General features: G+C 41.3%; 2 protein-coding genes across 9 annotated transcripts in view; both read right to left on the bottom strand.

Moving 5' to 3' along the window:
* The window catches only part of prex1 (phosphatidylinositol-3,4,5-trisphosphate-dependent Rac exchange factor 1), a 93,267-nt gene extending 77,371 nt beyond the window's left edge, over positions 1-15,896 (bottom strand). Inside the window, exon 1 of the mRNA XM_050065199.1 lies at positions 15,454-15,896. Coding sequence (XP_049921156.1) covers positions 15,454-15,597 — 144 coding nt within the window. The 5' untranslated portion in view covers positions 15,598-15,896. The remainder of the gene's footprint in view (positions 1-15,453) is intronic.
* A 2,178-nt stretch (positions 15,897-18,074) lies between these two features.
* Positions 18,075-24,614, bottom strand: part of ralgapb (Ral GTPase activating protein non-catalytic subunit beta) — a 28,694-nt gene continuing 22,154 nt past the window's right edge. For all 8 annotated transcript variants that reach the window (XM_050064338.1, XM_050064339.1, XM_050064340.1 and 5 more), the window contains 4 exons: positions 24,441-24,549; positions 24,112-24,190; positions 22,400-22,548; positions 18,075-21,350 (listed from right to left, as the gene is read on the bottom strand). In XM_050064338.1, the coding sequence (XP_049920295.1) occupies positions 21,157-21,350; positions 22,400-22,548; positions 24,112-24,190; positions 24,441-24,549 (531 nt within the window). In that variant the 3' untranslated portion in view covers positions 18,075-21,156. The remainder of the gene's footprint in view (positions 21,351-22,399; positions 22,549-24,111; positions 24,191-24,440; positions 24,550-24,614) is intronic.

The following is a 24,614-nucleotide window of genomic DNA, read 5'->3' as shown; positions in this document are numbered from 1 at the left end:
CAGGGGACAGAATTATGTAGCTTTTGCATCTCACATATATTCTTGTTTTTTTTTATCAATTTTTCATAAAAGCAATGTACAGATAAGTCTTGTTTTAGCCCTAACTCTTGGTTAGTCCTTGGTGAGGAAGCAATACTGTATCTCGTTATGGGCATGCCAACAAAGCTACTTGAATTTTTTTCTATTGCTCAATAATTGTTCTAACTTATTTCCTCCTTACTCACCCTTAAAAGCCTGTACATGTCAAATCCATTCATAGCAGAAGTATCTGCAGGGGCCCACTATTTAATCCTGACAGCAATAAGCATTTATTAACAAAATGTTGCCTGTTCTTAAACTTTATTGGCTTGGTCTCCACTTATGTATAGTGAAGTATGACAGACTGGTGAAACACTGTGTTAACTGTATGTGAATGGTCCAAAAGCTACAAAGGTTTTAATGAGTTAGAAACCAAGCAGATGAAGGTCCTGGCCCACAATATGCAGTTGGACATCTTCATTCCAGGAAAAAAAGATATTAAAAAGACTGAGTGATTTAACTTGAACGGCAAAGTGCAATCTTACATGACCCCAAGCACCCAGAAACAAGCCTGTGTGCTTTGTATAGCATATTGGTTTATTCTAAGCATTTTCACAACCCCACACCCCTTCCTCTGCCCTCGTTTACAGACTTGTACAAGAGTGTTTTCACACTTCGGCCAACAAGACGTTTTTCTCAACACTGTCTGGTCCAAGAATTCAGTAAGTTTCCTTAAGTGTGAATTAACCCCCTGTCAGATTCAGGTGCAGTTCAGAAAAGCACTCTCAGGTCCAAAACATATGTGAAAGCAAAGTTCTAAGGCCGATCACTGCCGTCACTTTACCTCTGTGGTGTGAATGAATGCAACAAGCACAGCATAAAACACTCGTCTGGTCAAAGTGTGCACTGTTATGAGCCAACATTTGAAGTTGATGCTTAGTGCACATGGCGCATTATGATATGAAATGACTGATCCTGATGTGGAAAAAGCCCTGACAGCCAAAGTGCTGGTCTTACAAAAGTAGTACATTAGATGTAACATAAGACAGCGAACAGTTTTGTCATGGACGTATGTTGCACAATGTAGCCATCACTCTTCCTCCCAAATTTTTGAAGAAACACCAGGGTCGGTACTCAAATGAACTGTGTTTGACACTTCCCTTACATCAGTCCACATAAAAGATGTTAAATGGGCCACTTGCTGAACGGGCATTTGAGCAGACTCAAGGGAGGTTGAGTGATCACACCAAGCTGAGTCACTGTCCATTTTATTGCAACTACTTATGTGCAAGAAAAAGTGAAGACAACTTAAAAAACCCCAAACTGCAACAAAAGAAGTGCGCACGCAATGCCTCTGTCCATGTGTTTGCGTGTGTGGCACTCAAACAGGAAATGAAAACAGAGCAATCACACTGAACAAAGGCCAACACTTTTTTAGACACCCAAATCATTGACAAGAATTCAGTTTCTTTTCAAGTAGATACGCAGTGGTTCAACTCAGCGAGGAAGGAAGATAAACAGTCTGCAGAATGAAGCAGTGCCTCTCGACACAAAAGCAGCAGATGTTGTTTCTGAACAGGAAGTGTGGCTTTTGTACAAAGGAAGTATATGACATGTTTGACTGGCCGCTAACTCAACTGTGTTCTAAGTAAAGTCTGACAGTGTTGTGCTGGCGTGCAACCAAACAAATTGTAACAAACAAATAAATCACACTGTGCTGTATACAAGATTTAAATTATGGACTTTAACCTTAACTTGTTAAGCTGTTATAATCCTATGTTTTCTTTGTATTAGGGCACCAATGACGGCGAAAAAGTGGAAGAACGTAAAACTCACTGCAATGGATTTTAAAGAAATGGATAGAAATGTAAACCCTCTGTCTTCATTATTTAATTGCCACCCATCATAATACTTGGCAGGCTGAAAACCCAACATCCACCATCACCTGCCACCCCAGACATTGCAATCACTGTTTAACACCAATAACTGGTCTTGTGTCATATGAGGCATTGGGCATCATCTCATATGACCAACAGCCAAGGGGTCAGACTTGGACTGGGGGGTTTGCTAAATGTTGAGGTTTATCAGAGCGAAGAGGGGCTAGACAGTAAGGTGTGAAGATACAGATGGACCATATGCTGGTGTAGGTTCAGTGTTCGCTCCACTGGGCAGTGAGTAAGAGGCCTGCTGCCTTCACGTCTGCCTTGTCTGCTTTTGAACAGAGCTTTCTACCTGCAGCTAAGCCAACCACGTAACATGACCCAACAACAGCTTCACATTTTTGACTCAAGGTCCTCACTTCAGTCTATAACCCTTTTAAATGGCTGGCATTCATGGAGTTCACAAAAATACAAATAAACACCACTGTAAAATCCATCAAGCTGTGAAACAAGCACAAGCATAATGTGCGTCTATACTTTTTTCGTGTCAAATCTTAACAATTAAAACATATTTCTTAACACAAGAAACTCTCCACAATCGTAACTACAATAGGGAAATAACTAGAGAGAAGTAAGACACAGTCATATCTGCGGGTCAAGTTGTGACACGAGAGTAAGTCAGGCGTATAGTCATAGGTTTGAAGCTGTTGGAGCTGCTGTCACACTGCTGGCAGGGGATGTTGCCACAAGGGTCACTCAGAGTCAGGTGCAGAGGATCCTTTTAATTTGTATGTTTACCTCCAGCAAAGGTTATCCTTATTAAACAGGGATTAATGGGAAGATGAATATCTGTAAGAATATGGTCACATGGCACCTTGACTGACTTTTGGGAAGCTGTGGTGGAAATGTTCTGGATTGCATCATACCATAAGGTGTTTTTAATACCTTATACAAAAAAACAAGTTTGAAAGTGCCAAACAAAATCAGTTACTGTATGAATAACAAGACAAACTTAAGAAATAATGAGGGTTCAGTAAAAAATTCTAGCATTTTAAGTCCACATCCTTAACCTTATTAAACAAACAGATTTGTTTTCTAGACCTAGAAACATTTGTCTATATATTGCACATTGACCTACTAGACACAGAAGTCAATAATTGGAATTAGATGAAACATCAACCCCTTTTACAAAGCCTGTTTAAGGCAGAAATGTTGCGCTGTTATTCTACCTTGCTGCTGGGTATAAAAGAAGAGATCATGGAATGGGGGACAGAGTTGTGTTTCAGCAAACTGTGGAGGCAGAAAAAGAGACAAATTGATGTCTGTGTAGAAAGTGTGGGGTGGCAGAACAGAACGAGTGTGACATTTTGACAAAGTGTTATGTGTGTCACCCATCTCCGGGAGATTTATAAAGCGGCTAATATCAGTTAGCAGCTAACTCAAAAAAAAGAAGAACAGCAACCTAAAATGGCCGCAAATTGGGGTAACAACAAGGTTTAGGACCTCCTTACCCTCTGATCAGGAGACCAGTTCAACCACCATTTAAGAGGGAAGGTAAACAATTGTTATTGTCATATTATGCCATTGTTAATGTTTAGAAAGTGCTGCCCAATGCTTATGTTATATGTCACACTAGAGGCTGACGCTGTTGTGTTTCACGTCATGCCACTTTTGCTTCTGTGATGCTGGCATCTAAAATGACACAGTGGGGTGGCACTGTGCCATTATGCCTTTGTTTCTATATAAAAAGTAAAGGTGGCCAAATGATGGGTCTTCCTCATGCCAGCACTGCAGGATCTCTGTGTAAAAAAGACTATTAACATAGCCTACCTGTGTGTGTCACTGCTGTTCACTTTATATCAGTTCACTCATGTTCATGAAGTCACTTATGTCAAATGTTGCCATGACAATTTCTTTGATGGGACAAGTCATTTATAGAGTAGCCTCATAACTGCATTAGTCTGTGTGTTTGTTGGCCAATTAGATTTTACTATCCTAGGCACATCATTGCTTTAATTTTTAAATATCATTCTTGATTGTCTTCGTTGGGAGCAGACACTCCTCTCATTCTAGCAGCTTCTCCTCAATACGACTAAAGATGCTGTTAATGGGGACAAAACTTGGGCCATTTTTCGGATTGCCCATGGCTACATCAGCATTCAGCAACAATGCTGGGCCATCTCGCTCAATTCAGATATCTCACAAGAGACCCCGTATATCAAGCACAAGCTCTAACACTTGTCAGGGTTTTTCCAGCAGGCCCTGAGAGCCCCTTTTCAATTTGCTGCGGTTCCCACACCTACTGAAACAACCCTTAAACAGAATCACAGATCCACAGATTCAGGACTTTTCTATGCGAGTTCTCAGGTCACCAGCCTCAAACTCCCTACCCCTCCTTATCCAAGAGAAAACAACAACAAGCTAAAAACAATGCATCCATTAAGGGTCTCTCTTTTTGGGGAGAGGATTGGGGTGGCCAGCCACAAAGGGGGACAGGGCAGTTTTGGAGAGGGAATGGGGGCCATTTTGGGGTCGACATGGCATGAAATTGAATAAATAAATGAAGAAATCCCCTCTTTGTGGCCTGAGTGCAGCGGAGCCAGAGAATGGCCCGTGGCGTTGCCACAATGAGGGACCCCAGCAAACCTTAGCAGACTACTTTCTCTCTGAAGCTGTAATTCACATCTCTCCCAAACCCTCCAAAAACTCCCTCAGCTCCCCTTCAGTCGCCAACCAGTCCCTTGCTGTCTTCCAAGAGAAACCCTTTCTGGCAGAGCCAATCACCAAAACACAAAGTCTTCTTTGAGTTGTGTCCAGTTTTTTTTTTCTTCCACTCTCACTCACTTCCGCTTTGAAGGACTTTAAACTTCAGGGCTCTTTGAGTTGCTCACATGGGCGGAAACTAAACACTACAGGGGGATGAGACAGTGTCTCGACCACAGAGGACAGACAGTCAGCACTGGACCAGAGACTTCCTGTTTAAGATTGCCTACTCATCAAGCCCTCATTGGCTCTGTTGCTTTCATGAATGTATGATGCACATGATGAATATGCGAAATACAAATTTTCAATAACACTTGCACTGAAAAATCTCTCAGCCTGGATGTGGCTCAGCAAGCCCTTTCAGTCCATCAAAATTCTGCTTTCAAAGGGTGTCACTGCTGCAAACATTTAAATCTTCCAAGCATGTCCAGTTTTTATTGGACAAGTTGGCACGATGCATTTAAAACTGAGGAGAGGCATTTTAAACACCTCATTTATCTAGATGCTCCTGCTTTCACAGTGGCTGCACGTAAGTAATGTGTTATAAATATCCTTTGGATACCTCATTTTTTTCAGGTTGTTGGGCAGCTTCTGTCACACAATTATAGACTCACTCTTAATTCTGTCACTCATCACACATTTATAAGCACAAAAGACAGAGAAGCACACAAGACTCGATTCCTTCTCACATATTCCCCTTGTGATAACAGAAATGTGAATAGCTTGTGATGCAAATTAGTGTGCTGGAAGACATGTCTATATCTATACTGTCCCCATTTGAACACTGTGGACACGATTTAGAGGATCTATAGTGCATGGTTGCGCAAGTGCATTTAGGGTGTATTCAACTTCTTCTACTTAAATGGTATGGTACATAATCAGGGTGCAAAGTAAGGCGCAAGTGGCAAACGGGCCGTATTTAGTCCCCTAGATGTATTATGGGCGTAACATGAACCAACATATCAGAGTGTCATCTTCCATTCTCTTTAAAAGCCAAGTGTGCATGTACCTGGCATACCACTATTTACACGGCAATTCGGCAAATTGGAGAAGTAGGAACAGTGATGTCACTGCAGCAAATATCGTGGGACATTTAAGCAGCCAAACTAAGAACTGTCTTTATAGACTTGGCAAATGATACAGAACTAAACTTTCTGCTCCTGAAATAATCAATTTATTTACGTTGCTCCTCGTGCGTAAATGTGCAAAGCATCTCTCTTAATGGAGAGTCAGACAGCAGCTCTGCTCTACTCTCTGCTATGTTTACATTTTAAAGAATGTAATTATTATTTTCTTTATTAATGATGTATTATTTCACCAACCCATAACCCATCCTTGTATCTCTATATATGTAAGACTGTGCATGTGTTGTGAACCCGCCTATGTAGGCCCATCTAAATAATGCACCCTTTCAATAACAGTAAAATACTGCACCATTAACTTCAGACCAGGTTTGTGTTGGTCAATGGTGCAATTGCTTTCTGCTGCCTTGAAATAGCAATATGCCAACAAGGCACCTGACCACACCTCATTTTAAGCCCTAAACGGCAATGGGCACACGGATGGGTGCAAGTACATTTGCTACTTACACAACGTGGCCGCTGGCTGTGAAAATGACAACTTCGTTGGTCTGAAACCTGCAACGACGCTGCTTTGTGCCAGGTGTTAAGATAGTGCCCTTATTGTTGAAAAAAACCCAGCATTGCCAGAATTGCACATCTGCTTCAAACTATAAATCTGTCAAAATGGTCTAACTTTGATGTTTCTTTATAGTGAAATCTTGTGCTGAAATGACATATTCTCTTCACAGGGAATGTTCAGCTTTCATCTTGGCTAAATAATATCCTAATTTCATCTCTACCAGTGCTTGACACTTAGCCTAGGTTTGTCTGTGGGTCCTTTTTCTAAGTGGCTTTCCTGTTGAGGGGTGACATGTGGTGATCAGGAGGTAACATCATGGACCAGATTGCAGAGGCCATCTGGACGTTTGGATGCAAGTTTTTTGGTGCCGACAGACGTAGGGAATCACAGACTGGATCAGAGTGTGGTGAGTATGGTGTTGAGTGAGCCATCAGAGACATGTGAGGCTTGCGACAGATCAAAGACCAGCTACAGAAAAACATGTAACACAGCGGATCATTTAAGCTACAATCAGTTAGCAATTACTTTCATTTTTCCATAATACCTGCACACATGTGTTTTTCAGAACAAAAAAAAACACGTGTTTGCTTTTATATGTGACATAACTAAACAAAACCAAACTAAAAATGCCACACCTGGCATTCAGCTGGGCAGACATAAACAGTCATGTGCACAGACAGACAGAAAGTGGTGGTAAAGAACCAAATTAGTGTCCCATAACACACAATGATGGTCATTTGGTGAAGCAGGGGGGAAGATCATAGAAAACACCCTCTAGATCTGACTCAAACAGTATTTACCAACCCGACAGAGAACAGTAATTAATGGACACACAGACTGTAGTTAGTTAAAGCCCTCTCTGTCTGAAAAACTCTTATTCTAGCTCTGAAAACAGGGATGCAACTGACCTACATTACATCTCAACTTCTTGTTTTGGCAGCCACTAAGGCGACTAACACACATTAGTTTCCACTTTTGAAAGTGAGGCTTCTAGGATCCTTTTGATTCATAAAATTCTGTCTCAATTCAGGCAAAAGTACAGCAGAGCGATAGCAGAGTGTGGAATTTATACTGTGAAACTAATTCACATGTAATCACATGATGAAACGAGACGTCCTGTCCTAGTAAAATCCCCATAAAAACAAGGGCTCCATTCACTCACAAGCTGTTTTTTTCTCTTACATATCTTATCTGGAAAGGGTTGTGTAAATTTGCAGCTGGAGGCAAAAATCTCCGAAAATTTGGTATTGTAATTCATCATGACAAAACATGATGCAATTTCCTAAAATGTTTCCTGTCAGCATGTGTGAACAAAATCATCACACTAACAGCTCAAGCATGTATGACTCAAGCCTTTAATCATGCCATGTTAGTTGGCAAAAATGTCACCATATTGAACAAATGCCAAAATAAAAACCCTTCAGCAACCAGGCCCAAGAATCTGTCAGCAGCTGTCGTGAACAGTTAGTCAGCGTCTGCTTTAACTCGTGGGGTTAAATAACATCAACAGGCAGAGATTTCTACTAATTGCCTAAGTGAAATTGTTTATCTTCAAGTTAATTTTACAAAGTTACAATCATTACAAGAAAATTGCAGCATACTCCTTCCTCTTTTTCAGCTGTGTAAAGTTCTCTGTTCATTGTTGTGACAATTAGCAAGAAAAGTGAATCCAGCAGTGTTCCCCTGCATCTTCCCACCACCTTTACATCGTTCCACCACTCACTCCGGCTGTCACACGCTCTATTGGCAGTCTTACTCCGAACAGGAGTAGGCATCATTAGACACACTTTTCATTCAGCTTTGTCAAAACAAGTATACCAACAGTCTTTCGGGGGAAGTGAGAATGCTACATTGAGACTGACATTAAGAGTAGACCTGAGCCTGCAGACCAAAAATAATGGACAAAAGAGACCAGAACGAACTGGAGAGGAAGCACCATTCATAGCGACATCTCCCACCCCTGCACATACCTCACGTAAATACAGTTCTTAAGTCCATTTGCTTCACTCTGGATGACTGGACACCAATTTTATTTGGAGGAAAACATTTCAAATGAGATGGACTGGATCAGTCCTCATAGTGTTAACATTCATTAAACATTTGTGAAATTGCTTCCACACCAAGAGAGACAAAAGACCTACTTAGGATTGCGTTGGGCAGTGTGTGATCGGACACTCCTTTTTTGTCCCATTGTGTCGTGTGAGCAGCTTCCTGGCTGGACAGCATACAGGCATTTACTGTGACCCGCCTTGATCGGGCAACACTTCAACAGTCCTGTAATCTAACCCAGGCTTTATCAAACATCTTTACCACATCCTCTACATTTGAGAAGCTTTGTGTGAAGTTGTTCTACGGTTATTTTGTTGTTCAGCATTTTTCTATGGGGTAAATGACCTCTGACCCCAAAAGAAGCCACACATCTGGTTGTATTTGAGAAAGCAAACAAACATTGTAAGCCTGCTGCCACAGTACGTAAACCAAATCGGAAGCTCCCAAGGGAAAACTCCATGCCAAGTCATACTGCAGGTATCCATCCATCCTATTCATTCACCCTTCAAGAGTGTTCTCAAAAACATGCTGCACAGTTACCTCACCCAGTATCCACCCTGAGAAAGTACTTGTACCAACTTTGTCCGGGTCATGATCTCCAAGGGGACATTAGAGATCTCGTGTTGCCGTGCTTTCACAATTCAGGCCAGGTCACCCGCTGTATCAAATATCAGCCTGTGGACAAGCACTTCACAGCACTTTTCAGACACACAGTGGTAGTGCCTCTTATTTGGTGTTTGTTCCAGTCAGAAAAAAATACCCTGTTGACCAAACAGTGCATCTGTAAAGTCCCTGCACACTGCATGGTCTGATATTTGACACAGTGAAATCAGTAACCTCATACAACACTAATGACTTCTGGTTCAAGACTCTCTTACCTCCACACACCCCAGACTCAACAGCGCCCAATCCTGAATAGATTCACATCATTAAATGCAAAACTGAGAACTTCTCAAAGAGCAACATTCAAATTAGATACCTTTTTTACCAAAAAGGATGGCAAAGTTTACATTTACAAGACATGGCTTTTCTCCTATGCTAATTCACAGCTGTAAGAATCTACAAACATCTCCTGTGGAGGGAAGAAGGGGAAGGGAGGGTGGTGTTTTTTTTGACATCATGCCTCCGGGTGTTACAGTGGTTTAGACTTGTTAACTTGAATTCTTAAAATTCCTACTGCAGTCTTATGCCTCAAAGAAATGGCTTATCAACACACATGACTTTAAAAAAGCACTGAGATTAAGTTGGAAACTGGCATTTACCCCATTTATGTAACACGCTACATTGTAATGAGTCTGGCACTGTAACTGTGGCAAAAGCTGCACTGCGAGGCACCAATTGTCCAGAGTGGGATGGAAGGGTGCACAGTGGCAAGTTAAACACTGGTTTATCATTGACCTCAGCTAAGAGTCATGCCACGGGTCTTAGTGTGCAAATGGGCACTAGTTTTGGAAACAGACGGCCGACAAAATAAGTCAGACAAGTTGTTTTGAACTCTCACCAAAAATCAAAAGCCTGTAGATAACATCTAATATGATTAATCACATAGGAGGACACAGTATTTTTACATCAAAATGTTTAGTCCTATCTCTTTTGCTTCTGTCCCAACTTAATACCCCCCTCAGCACTTAAAGGTTTAATTAATCTGGGACTTACAAGATATACTTGTTGACGCTCTGTATCTCATCTCTTTCTAAGGAGCAGAGTTTAAAGTCCAGTAATAATAAAAATCCTCACAAAACCCAAGCACTAGGCTACAGTAACTGTTCTACCTGCTGTTCGGACTCCACGGGCTGTTTTTCCCCTTCACTCTTGCTATATATGTGATGTGTGCCTGTGTTTGTATGACTTCAGTGGAGCTGAGGTTGCAGTGAACTGAAACCACTTGCGCTGTGGCCAAGATGAGAGTTAGAATCTGAAGCTATTTATACCCCCCCTAGCCCAGAGAAACTCAATGCTGGTCTTTCCCACCAAGTGGGGAGGGCTGGAGAGATGGAGAGGAGAAAAAAGAATAAGAAAGGAAAGAGGTAGACACAGGCTCGAGTTTGGAGAGGAAGCTCAAGGCGGGTTTCCTGCATGTGCGTCTTCCTGGGCACCAGTCGGATAATGTGTTTGTATGCATGTACACGCGTCATCCTGTTTGCTTTGCGAGCCCTGTCAACACTAACTACAGGTGGATTTATAGAGAAGTCAACAACAGCAAAAGTAGAGAAAGAGGTGGCAAGAACTGCAGCTACAAAATGAATGTGCAAAACACAATATCATTTATCCATGTAAACACAAAACAGTATTAGACGTGTGTAATTTCACTTGTGTGTGGTCCAAAGCAAGGGTCACAGAGGGCAAGAAACACAGATGTTTCCTATTATCCCACAGCACTGACGAGACCTTCCCGGTCACCCTGCTTTCAGTCTCACACTTCTCAAAATCAAGAAGGAAGGTCAAAAGCTGACTAACTTAATGGCCACACGATTCCACTGTTTTTTTAACTGGACAGGATTCACTAGAACCCAGGTCAGTGTGGTCAAAACAAAAAAAGACAGCAGCTTTCAAAATGACAAACCCCCATTTTTATGGTTTGGAAGGAAAATCCCTTACGTCTACCGGGAATGACGCCACTGACCGTATTCCTGTCATAGATAGCCTACTTTTGGTGGATCATGACAGGGAAAATCCAGTTGCCTGGATTAAATCAACAAAGCACTGCCTTGAAGAAAATCCCCACTTATCTATGGCACTACGAAATGATCAGTTCAGACACAAACAAGGGAATCGGTTGCAACAAAACCTTGAAAAGAGCAGTTATATCACCACAAACTTGGAGCTGAGAGGGAATCCGCATGTTTGAATGAGACTGCTTCCACTCTACCTCAGAGCATCAATAGATTTGGAGATTCGTAATGATAATACTGAGAAAAATGAATCCTCTAATCCCTCTTTTCACACCCCCAACCCCCTTCTCACCTCTTCTCCTCCCACCATCCCTACATGCTTCCCTCCAGCACATTGGATGAGCTTGCTGGCACTGATAATTGCCAGGGGATGAGTGACACACAGAATGGCTGAGATGCCAAAGCCAGATAACCATCTCTTTTGTGTGTCATTTGCAATCATTGCGATTGAAAAGTGATTCTGTACGGGAGCTAAAGATCCAGGAGGTTGTGGAAGAGCACAAAGGGAGGTGGAAAATAAATCAGTGATAAGGCAGGCAACGGAGAGTGATGTGGGCGGTCAACAGCGAGCTGCCATTCAACCTGCTACTGTTCAATTTCTACCCTGGACGTGGGGGAAAAACCCCAATGAGACTGAGGAAAACAAAACTGCCAGGTGCCCACAGATAAGAAAGCAGCTGAGGGGGTCTACAGAAGAAGAAAAAAAAAAATCTATGTACTAAAACACATGGCAGTGGTCATGCATTTTGGATTTAAAAAGTGAAACACAGACACGTCCAGATATCTCCAGTGTGACAGCAGAAAATGTTTCAGTGATCTTAACATCAACAGTATGTCACGCTGTGGTATCTGATCCGCCGCAGAATCAAATCTTGACAGTCTGCACTGATGTTCAACATACAGGACAGCAGCATCAGGAGACTAGAAAGCATTGCAACCTCAAACCATATCTTTTTCAGTCATGGGTGCAGTTCACTTTTCTTGACTAGGGAAAACACCTCACTCAGTCTAGCTCTTACTCTTTACTTTTTCGTTCCCCATCTATGTGTATAACTCACACATGATGCATAAGTGATAGATGTATAATCATAACTAGATACCCCAAAATGGCACTTATTCAGTCCAACGGAATTTCTTGCATAGCACATATGCCAATACAAAGTTTCTAGCTTCCAGGTTTACTTGGCCAGTATGCAGCCTACTGAATATGCGCAGTAGTGTTTCTCCTGCTGGCTCCACCTAGGAGTTCCTGCTTGGCCCATAGACTTTACATTGTGATGATGTCATGGATTTTTAAATCCGTTGTCTCAGCTCAAGGAAAGTTTAACAAATATACAAAATTCAGAATGGAAAGAGTCACAATTGACCTTGTTTGCAATTCCAGGTGTCCTATCAACAGTTTTACAGACGTCTCTTTTATAATGGCAGTCTATGGGGAAAATGCTTTTTGGGCCACAGGGGATTTTTCACTGCAATACCATGAGTGACCACTGGGAAAATTTAGAAGCAAGGCTGAGTAGCGTTCCTGGGAGCCTGGCTTAAGGATACCAAACATTCTCTGCAAGCTATCAAAGGGCATTTTGAGAAATGGAGGAGTTTTCTAAATGAACCAAAGGAGGCAGGCTGAGAGAAAGTAGACACTCAAGTATGTGAAAACAAGTCTTGGAAACACAAATAACTGCTTAGAGAACAATCTGATTCGATAACCACTCTCACTTTTCATTCCACATCACTGCTTTAGCCTCTTCTTGCTTTAGCCCCCCCCCGAACTACTCTATATCTTTATTGAAACCATATGTTCTGAGCTCCCACAGCCAGACTTCCCTTATCAACACCACAGTGAGCTGCATGGTGACAAAGCCTCGGCTCCCACTGAGGGAAGGGGGGCAGGCTAAGCTGGACCCTGGACAGAGAGCACGGGGGGGGGGGGATTGGTGTCGGTGGAGCAGACTGATGTTTCTTTTCTCTTGTCAGTGTACTCCCTTAGCAATCTAAGCTAAGCTACTGAACCCCCATACCACAAAGTCCTCCATAAGGAGATTCAGTGGATTTTGGAGTGGCCTCAATGTATGCACAACATACATATACTATCACATATAGGCTACATTAATACAGAGCAGCATGCTTTGGCATCAAGTCTTGTTTGCACAGTACATGCCCATATGTGAAGATGACTAGTAATGAGGGTAATCTTATGCATCTATTTCAGCCTACAGAAACATCCGTTCACAAGATGACGGAAAAAAAAACTGCCATTTACACAGTACAGAGGAATGTCACATAATTGCCGTATCCTTTTCATTGTATTTTGTACCAGGAGAAGCATTTATTATCAAACTGCAAATGTGCAAGAGTTAGTATACCATCTGTAGCTTACTATGAATTCCACAAAAAACTATGGTCTTATCATAATGAGAAAAAAATATGGACTACATCTTGAAACTCCATGTGACTTCAGCCCTCAGTCTACAAAAGGGCATTGTATGCAAAGACACAGGTGATAACAGGACTTCTCTAAAGCCTAACTCCCCTCTGGCTATACACCGACCGTATGGCTTGAATCAAGACATGCCAATTGATGTGATGATGGGGAGGAGCATGGTGGAGGGCACTGGCACTGACAGCTTTCAGATGTTCACAGGAAAAAGCTCCCAGACTTCTCTGATAAATCATCGGGACTTTGTCTTTATCATTATGTCGGAACTGGGTTTGGTGGTGAGGAGGTCAAAGCATGTCCCCCTGCTGCCTGGTCTGTCTTGTAACAGAAGATAAGCCTTGGCTGCTTCTTGTTGAGCTGAGAAAGGAAACAGCGCCACAGAGATTCCAACCCCAAATGTTGTAGAATTGAAATTCATTCAGTAAACGAGTCCAGGCTTGGGTTGCATGCATCATCTTGAAGCTACATTAAGTGGGTATAATTTGGAGAAAGTTATGCATCACTGACTTGAAGTCTGTATGATCATTTAGTATCTTTGTGACACTGGGCTACTGTGAACTGTCTGTACAGATGAACATAATTATTTCAAGAACTTTAAGGAAGTTCACGTGACAGCACAAAAGAAAGAGGGAACCATGGCCATGTTTGACAAATGCTTGCCATATGCTGAAATTGAAAAATGAACAGAATCATAAGCATGTTCATAAGAAACAGCAAGTAAAAATCATAACAATCAACAGCTGCCTTTGAAACCTCTGATTCAGCAGGGTGGCAAAGCAAACAAGAAGAGCCTGAATCCCCACCAGCTTAAGGGTTAGCCTATGTTTTGTAGCTGACCCTGACCTTTGACCTTGTTGTGGAAGGGACAACAAAAGACTGGGATTCCCTACAGCAAGCCGTAAAGCATAAATAAAGTCACATTATTGCTGTCCATTAAATGCAGTCAATTTGGATTTAACCGCACACTGACTTTGACTCAGCTGGACTCAGAAACCACCTGCACTGAGCAAGCACCACAGATGACAAAGCAAGGATGAGGGGAGGAGAAAGACAACGAAAAATGACAAGGAGAAGTGACAAACTGAATCGTATCCTGCGGGTGGGAGCCATCTACACTCGCACTGTGACTGAAAGGAGCGTGTAAAATTACCAGGACGTCCATTCATCAAAGGCAGCTGATGTGCAATGGGTGAATAAGTAACTGTGCTGAAATGGCTCCTTATCTCCGTCTGGAGAGAGGAGGTGTGGTGGTGTTGAATGCTCATGAATATCTATTTATTTGCAAAGCCTGGGTAGATTGGGCTCTCCTTTGATTGTTTTGAACCTGAGCTTTAGCACACAATAGAGAGGTGTGAATAATGCCTCCTGCACTCTTGGTTGCTCATAAAGAAAACCACATGCTTCAGGGAACATATTTCTGACATTATCTTGATATTTTCATTGATCACATGAGGCTAAGATGCAGTAAGTTAGACACATCTCCAACAGGCTGCTCTCTCAAAATAAAGCTAAGAGTCTGTATAAAGGGAACCACATAATGCAGCAAACAAAAGCTGTAAACCACAGCTGCGAGGTGTGTCTAACCCTTCAGCCTGTTTCTATACAACAATACCATGAGATTAAAAAATTGAGATACAAAGAGAGAAGCTACTCGTGTGTACAGAGCATCACACCAAACCCAATACGAAATACTGGTGGTTTGTCTTCATACCCAGCCCGTAAACTACAGCAGGGACAATATTAAAATGTATTTTAATCTTGCACCGTGAGCCACTTAATGTGCTGTATCCGTGCCGAATTGGAGACTGTAGCTTGTAGTCATTTCATAAAATGTCACCAGTTGTCTGATACAACGTGCGAGACGCGTGTGTCAGTCAAAGGGAAAGGCAGCCTTGAATTGAGAGATTTGTGACTGGAGTTTGGCGTGATGATGCCCGTGTATGAGAGAGCGGAACGTGAACACAGGCAACGTGAAAGGTAATGTCAAACTTACCGACTGAAGGAAAAGCAATGTCCGAACATAATCCCTCTCGGTGTTGAGTGTTTCATTTAAAACACAAAGCCTGAGCCTCTGCTGTCTGTCCGAGTCCTTGGTGGCGTGGATACCGTTCTCATGATGCCCGTCGTCCTCTTCCATGATGGTAATTCAACCCTCAGAAAGGTGGCTCTCTACACAATTACTCTTCTTTCTCTAAGTATCCACACTTTGCCGAGTTGTTTCTTCAGTCCATCTTGCAGCGGCAAGTTTTACCCCGAAAGCCTCACGAGCAGTGATGCGCAACGCACCACACGCACCGGAGATAAAGTTCGCCAAAAGTACCAAACAACAAGCGGAGAGCCTGGCTGTGTGGTCGCGACACCAGCTGAGGGCGAGCAATGCAACAGTAGATGAGTTCAGGCTGGAGACACGGCGGAGAGCAGCAGCAGCAGCAGCAGGAGGAGGAGGAGGGACAGGAGAGGAGACACACTCAGTCTGGGGCCACAGCTCACTTCTGCAATGAGCACACAAACAAACAACACGGCCACAGGCACATCTGTACCCGCGGTCACTGTAGCTTCCATTAGCTACTGGAGTATACCACAGAATATTATTACAATATATCACTAAGTAAACTCATGAAGTGCCACAATGACCCTGTTATAGTAGCTCAAAAGAAAACAATATATAAAGGCTAAAAATGACAGCTGCACTGAAATGATTCAGCCTGGGGACTGCCTTCAGCACAATATGAGCCCATATAAACAGTGGTACACTAAAGATATATATATAGGGTATACCCACATATTTTTCTGGCCGTTTATATTATACGTAACTATCAGACAAAAAGCCATTGGAATATATAGGAGAGTACACCCACTTCCTTCTCTGTAATCTACCCAACTTCCTAGTGGTACACCTACCTCATCAACCACCGCTATAAATGTATTAAAATGTGAAATAAAAGACTGTAATGCACATCATAAAGTCTTAAACTGAGTCCCACACTCACTACATTGTCTCTTTTTGACCTTTTGACTCCAGCAGTGAAATATAAGACCAAAATGCTAATGCTAGCTTATAGTGTGTTAAAACAGCAATTCAAATGTTAGCATCCCTCCATCTACGTGACGCAATACATGCTAACAACTTAAGACTGAAATACAGGTTGGAAAAACAAGACTTCCAGGTTTTATGAAAAGTTGACTTACATTTTTTGGAAGAGTAAGTCTTTTTATTGAGAGTCACAACCTACAACGCTGTTAAATATTAACAGGAATGTTAATTGAGTAAATTAGCTAAATGTTTAGGCCCCTACCTGTCACAGTAGTATCCCACCTGTAGCTACCGTTAGCTGGTAAATTTAAGAGGAAGGTGCCCTCTGGTGGATACAGGCACAACTGCAACGTTCAGCACAGGTGATGTGATGAACTGTATTAGTGATAACATGCTCAAGTACAAAGAAAGCTCCAGAAAGCACTTTAAATTACAAGTTTTGTACAGCAACTCGCCTCGTGCCTATTTTGACTAAATATATTGAAAGCAGGCACACTTGAGTCTCGTGCCTAATATAAGACTGCTCGCGGCTACTATTTGATGTTGAGTCACTTTCCCCAGGCAATCCGAAAATGACAGTAAGAGCATGGATGGTTTTATTTTCAGTATAAATATTAAGTCAAATGCTCTTTTTTTATTTAAACCACTTCTATGAACAGTGTGAGGGTTTACACCTTCTCTTGTTGGTGTTCACGAGTGCACCCATATATGAAGAACGGGGAAGTTTTAAAGGGGAACACCACCTAAATTAAGAATTCAAATATGTTATTTCCATGGCCAGGAAAAGTTCAGTCACTGTTTGTGAACATGAGCTACTCACCCTCAGAGGCAGGAACCAGAGAAGTAAGTCTCAATCTTGTGATGTCATCAAGTATAAAGTCTGGAGCTGCTCCATTGACAGTGAATGGGAGGCTGATTTTATGGACCCACAAAATATTTTTCTTTGTTCCCAAATGAGCTTGATTCTACTATAGTGTTCTCAGCTCATATACTCAGAACATTCCCCTGGGTGCTCTCAGTGTCATCCAGTACACCTTTCACCATTCATTATCTGTGGAGCAGATCCAGATTTTATTGACTATGACATCTTAAATTTGAGTTTTAGTACTTTAGTTTTGGGATTTGGGAGAGTTGTTTATATTTGCTAATATTTTTGGACTGTCTAAGACCATATGATCAACGTATGAATGTTGAAAATGGGCGTAGTTACCCTTTAAGCTCACATCAAAGACTTGTCATGACTGACTGGGTGCAAATAATGTTTTCGGTTACAGTACATTAATATTTCATTAGAGCTTCAGGGCATGGAGGCACACCTACTGTCACAGGTCTCACCCCGGAGCTGCTGACTGTTTTATCAAGTTAATATCTGGCTTGTTTCACTGCACTCATACACCAGACCACCGTTAAAATGCCACAGGCCACATTCACTCTGTTTGTATTGCAAATATTCATAAAAGAATAACTGAAATGTTTGCATTTTATTCAAGGATAAATTTGGCTCCTACTAATAAAAGTAACTGAGATCTAAATATAGAGCTGCTTCTAGAGGTAAAAATATCAAATAAGTATTAAAAAAGTAAAAGTGGAACTTAATTTTATTCCTCATAGACATCCTGTGAACAAAAAAATCAGATATTAGGAATGGGAGAAATTAAAATGTCAATAATAGTTTTAATCGATGCATGTTACATTCAATACCCATTGTGATGCTCCCACACATAATTGCATACATACATAACTTTCCTCGCCAACTCAGATGAGGAATGCAACAGACAACTTGTAAATGCCTTACACTATCATATATTTACATATTATCCTCCGCTTCTGTACATGGCAAATCTTTAAATATGATCAAACATCAGAGGAGTAACATAGGATACAATGTATGACTGATTGTATGGAGTTTCTTTGAAGCATATTTAATGTACTTTTTCCTTCCAAAAAAAGGCAATGTGCATAAAGCACGGTCATAAAAAGTGAGTCACACAATTAGACATGATAGGTTAAAAACTCCACGACACCTCTCCTTCATTCATATTTCACAAGATAAAACTTTTCCTTCAGCAGGGTTTTTCTTTCAAAATGCACAAAAGTACAAAAGGACACGTAAGGTAACCAAAGGGAATAGAAAATAAACGTAACATGTGCTCAGTGCATTAAGACTTTCCAATATAACAAAGAAACTAGAGGTGTTTGCCCTGTTCCATCGCTGTGATAAATAGATTCACATTGTTACAGGCAGACAGTGAGAGGGCTTGAATCAAAAACCAAAGTACAGTGAGTAAACAAAAGTGAAAAAGATTGTGAAGCCAAAAAAAAAAAAAAAAAAGTTACTAAAACGTGTGAAGGCAAATCAGCACATTTGTGTTATCCAAACTAATCTGACAAGTTAAATGATGCTCTTTCTGGGTCAAAAAATTACAGCTTTGATCAGCCAAAATGCAAGCTGTATATAATGCTGTTAGCTACATTTAATGTTTTGGCCTTTGAATGCATCACCATAGATTTGTTTGGAGAAGCAAGACACTTAAAATGTGCTATAGTTGTGTTTGGTATTGGCAGAGACTTCAAACCTAAAATGTCTTTGCGGTCATTTCATAATAGCCCTGCAAACACCGAGTGCAAACTCCAGCAGCTCCATAACTACAATTATATCAGTAAAGTCAAACATTACAAAGCATTAAAGGGAGAGTTCGGATTTTTTGAAGTAGGGTTGCATGGGGTACTTATCTATCAGTGTACTACATATTTAGATGTCAGTTAGCACGGCTCAAGTTTGGAGAAGCAGGCAGGAGTGCCAACACAGACGCTAAGCAACGCACTGCTGTGGATGGGGGCAGCAACAAATCGTACTGTAGCCACTTGAAAAAAAGTCCCACCTTGCTATATTAAGTGTATTTTCACCATTTTACCTTACCATCAGGCAGCCCACTTTGGCGGGGATACCGATCACCGTTTCAGTTCCCCATCTATGCTTTCATCAAAGCCACCCGACTCCATTGAGAAAAACAATAGTTTGAGTTATCTGCACACAGGAGCTGCTCGTCTACTGCTGCCTCGATTAGTTAGTTAATTTGTGTTATTGTGTGACTTTGTTGAATCAAAACAAACTCTGCTTAAACACCAAAGTCACACAATAACACAAACTAATTGATCGAGGCAGCAGTAGACCAGCAGCTCCTGTGTTCAGCAATGTTAAATTATGTTTTTTCTCAATGATGACAGCTTAATTTTCCCGCTGGAAATCACTGTCTGACAGCAAGTTAAAGCAGTAAAAATAGTCTCAATAGAGCATACACTGAAACTGATATTGATGTTTTTAGATGGGACTTTTTAAGGTGGTTAAAGTACATTTTGTTGCTGACCCCTCCACAGCAGTAGATTGCTTAGCTTCCATGTCAGACTCTAGCCTGCCTCTCCAAACTGGGGTTGTGTTGGTTGAAATCTACTGCATGCAGTATATTGTCCTGGGATAAGAATGTACAACACCACTTCCAAAAATCGGCGCTATCCCTTTAAGAGAAACCAGTTCTTGGGTTAAGTCTTGACCGAGAAAAATTTCAAAGCTGTGTCATCTTGAGATTTGTTTTAAGTTACATAATTCCTATTTAAATGCCACATATGGGGTTTTTAGGGGTCACTGTGACTCCTTGTAGTGTAAGTAATTTGACTGGCTGAACAAGCATACATGTGGCCACATACACACACATACACACACACACAAACAGTGCAGTGGCTATTGTGAGATGGGATGACTTTCAGACTGGCACAGAGACAGCGCAGGTGTCAAAAATGACATCCACATACAGTAATACAACGTAGGAGTCCTAGAAATCATCTGGAAAAAAAAATATATAAACAGCAATATCTGTGTGCTCAGTCAGCTGCTGCGATGGCCGAATGTGTGTTCGCACGAGGAAGACTTTAGCAGGTGTCTGCATGTAGATGGCGATTTGTTGTCAAATTCAGACAATGGGTGGATGCTGTCAATCATTTTCCTTGTTCTCTCGAAGCCGCTTGCTTTGAAGCAGCAGTGATGTATATTACAAAACTTTTTTTTTTTATAACGCTTGCATGTTTATCTCCTTTGCAAAAATCCAACTATAAATCCGTTTGATTAAAACAAAAACAGATATGCAGATCTGGATTTTGGACAGAACTCTGTATTACCAAACCATCATGAAATCCACTCGTATCACAGGGTTTAAAAGGACAAACTTTTTACAATTTCAGAAAGGCCAACAGTGTAACTATTGTATTGCAGTTAATGACAAGCAGAAACTCTTTTGCCACAAAGCATGGACCTAAATGAGGAGAGACAGTCACTGTTGAACTTCAGCCATTCAAATCTTCAGTGAGTGGCTGCGACATAGAAATGCAGCTTTTTCCACCTTGGCATGGTTTTTGACACTTTGCTCTCTGAGTCAAAGGCAGACAGTGTTGATATATGTATTCATATAAATAACAAAACAGTACAGTATAAATATAAAGATTCTGTGTGAGTGTGTGTGTGTGTGTGTGAGTGTGTGTGTGTGTGTTTGTGTGTGCACGCACAGTTGTAAATGGTGTATGAGTATAGGATAAGAGTGCGTGTGTGTGTGTGTGCGTGTGTGTGTGTTGTGTGCGCTTGTGAGCCAGTGTTAGGACAGGGCAGGGGGGTTAGAGGTGAGGCTTTCCCTCCCCCACCTCGTGGAAGAGCGAGGTGTAAAACTCGGGCTCCAGTTGCTTGTTGCGGTAACGCTGGACAATCTCTGTTATTTTCTGCTTCCGCCTCACGTGAGGCGGGTTGTACAAGTCACTTTCCAGACGCTTCCGTCGGCACACGTTGATGACCGTTTGGCGCACGAGAAACCCTGGGAGGAGGATGCAAACACACAAGCTTGTCAAGTCAAAGTAGTCAAATAGGAGAGTTTTGAGACTGTGTACAAAGACAACTAACAACTGAAAGTGCATGAAAATGTGAAGCTACAGTAAGTTCTTGCAGGTTAAAAGTAGTGACGATAAAAATCAGGGTTTGAAGGACCCATTGTTTAAAGTGAAACCGCTTCATTCAGTGTTTTTAGCACTTCAAATTACTGAATCTGTTTGTTTTGAAGAGCAAAAAACCTCTGCAAATAATTTGGCTCCCTGTAAAAACCTCCTTAACATCTGGATACTAAGTTATCAGAATAGAAAGATGAGCACAGATGAGCAGGTGCTTGGTTAGCTGCCTGTGTCCAACATGCCAAACAGCATAGAAAAAAACCCCATTTGTAACATTAACTGCTTTATTCAGTGTTTTTACCAAGTGAATTCACAGGATTCGTATGTTTTGGAGAGGAGGAGACTTCTGTGGATAATTCGGCTCATGGTAAAAAAAAAAAAAAAACTGAATATCTGGGTCAGAAAAAGGTAAGCAAATATGCAAGTGCCAGGCAAGCAGGCTGTCTGTGTCAGAGAAACACTGATTTGTAACGTGAAACTGCGATATTATTTTTGACGGCATCACTCACCTGGACCACAGCTTTGAAGAGGAAAAGACTTTTCCTGATAATTTGGCTCCCGCTATAAACCTTCTGAACAAACACTAAAGAAATTCTGACCAGGAGAAGTTTCAGCTGGTTGCAATCTACAATCCTCACCGCTAGATTCCACTACATCCCCATAAATCTTACTGGTGTGTTACAAGCCACAACTTCCGCACTGACAAACAATATAAACAGATTAAGTGGAGTTTGTTTCCTATGCATTTGAAACTCAAATGCCAGCTTTAAAATATTTATGTGAGTGCATTTCCAGAAGCTCATCAGTGATCCTATTAGATTCCCTATGGAAACTGTTATGCATTTATACTTATTGTCTTTGTTCTTTCTGATGCATGGTAGGGAGGAATAAACAGAGAGAGAGCCATATAAACCATTACCTAGTGCTCTGCGGCTGACCACCATGCCATCCACCAGGGGAATCACCATGCCAAATTTACCCACGGCTCCATGCAGCCGGATCCTGAAAAGCCCCGTCTTCAGAGGGTGGATGAAGATCAGAGGAACATCCTTCTCTAGTAACCCTGACCTGCAGCAGGAACAATTAGAAAAACAGAGAAGATGATGATTTAATGATGATAAATTAATGTAGAACAACTGAGAAACACTGGAACAATACAATACAGAAAAATAAAAGCACTGCATTTACACTCCCATGACCTCATTTATACTTGTCAGTAACATGTATCTTGACAGACACATGTAGAACTTAACTGAACTCAGGTGTAAATGCCAACAGACTTTACTCCACATTAAACAATTATGTAGGCAGAGAAAATGTGTCTATGCCTGACTGGTATTCTCCTGTGGTGCTGCTTTTTAGCATTTTAATTGCACAAAATAGCTTCTTTGATTGCTTTGCAAATAAGAAAAACTTAGCAATCTTCACAAATGGCACTCATTATCTTTTAGGAGACCCGGCTACTTAGAAAATTAGATATGTCACTTTTAAATGAGCTGTTGTCATGTATCAGATCACACACCTCCAGACAACTCTCTCTCAAAAGGGCATTGTGAATTTGGTAAAATACAAGCCATTTAAGTCTGTTTGAGGCTTGTGGTTTGTTTTTTTGTATTTGTTTATTTAGCAGGGACAGTGCACATTCATCAATTATCAGTTTCCACCTCAACGTAAATGTGCCAGAGTTAGCTAATAAGCTAACTTCCATCTGTAGCTCCTAGGCAGGTTATTACCAAGTAATGTCCTCATGTCATTAATACAATGCTTCAGCGAGCATTACAGTACAACACAAAACAACACAATACATTAAAACATTACAAAAGTAGCAGATATGTGAAAACGAAAAGGGCATGTGACAACAGTGCCTGAGATGAGGTGGTATAATGACTCATGACTGTAAGTCTGGTTAGCTTTAAGCTATCGCTTGAATTTATATTCAAAGGTTTGGTAATTAGTGCTCTCTCTTAATCCAATGGGAAGACTATTCCAATAGTACGTGGCTCTGACTGACAAGAATGTTTGCCCAATCTTCCTACGTCTGTATTGGACAACACAGTCCTCTCTGGTAGTTGCCAACTGTCCTTCACTTAATGTCCACTTAGCCCATGTAAGACCTTAAAGAAGCTGTATGCAACATTCAGAGCAATAAAATAAGACACCACCTTGAGCTTTTCTCCTTAAACAAAAACATCATTGTGGTGAATCTGCGGGTTTCTGTCTTGTTTATGGTATGTGGCTTCAGGTTATGTCAATCTATCCGATCTTCACAGTGAAGATGATGAGTAGCATGTTATCTCACCTCTAAAAAGCGGTGGCCAAAACAAGATACATTTGAATCATGTTTCGCAGAAATTGAATTTTCCTTGAAACAACTTCACACTTGTAACGGTTGTCACAGCTCTGCCACAGTTCCATTTCTCTGCCTGCTTTTGCACACGCTGCATGTTGTACTTCCTGTTTTGCAAGGTATGCTTGGGTACTGTGTGTTGTCCTGCATGTGAGAGCACATGCTGTTTGCATTTTTTTTTTTTTTTTTTTGTTCTTCCTTTTTGCACCTGACCAAAACCGGTTCATGTACCGCAAGTTCTCCATACTGGCAGCAGAGTGCTTTGAGTGTAAACTTCTGAATACCTGCAGGAAGTGCTGTTGCTCATGCTGGCTTCCAAGCCCGTGCTGGTTTCCGCCAAGAGATCAGACAAGGGGAAGTTTTCTAGAAACACAGAAACAAAGAAACTCACATACCTCATTTCATTGGTCACATACTTAAGAAAAGCTTATCTATAGCCACCTTTTAAGGCTACACATGTTAAGTAATTACTATAAGATTTACTAAATGTACAAGAGAAAATGCTAAAGAAAGAAATAGAATAGAATCTATGGAGAGAGACAATAAATTTTTCTCCACAACTAATAGTCTCAAATGATAGGAGAGAGGGGCAATATAAAGAGCGTGTGCCTACCAATATCATCAAAGCGCTCTACCCAGACCACAAACACCTTCGTCTCCGGACCCAGTGGTGGGAAGGACTTTCCAGTCGATGACCTCTTTGTCTTTACCAAAGGACTCAGCTACAGAAATAGTACAACTCACAATGAGTTTCAGCAAAGACTACATAAATCCTCATCAGTGCTGT

The sequence above is a fragment of the Epinephelus moara genome, chromosome 16 (assembly GCF_006386435.1).
Source record: "Epinephelus moara isolate mb chromosome 16, YSFRI_EMoa_1.0, whole genome shotgun sequence".
NCBI lineage: Eukaryota > Metazoa > Chordata > Actinopteri > Perciformes > Serranidae > Epinephelus > Epinephelus moara.
This window is presented reverse-complemented; position numbering and strand designations above follow the sequence as displayed.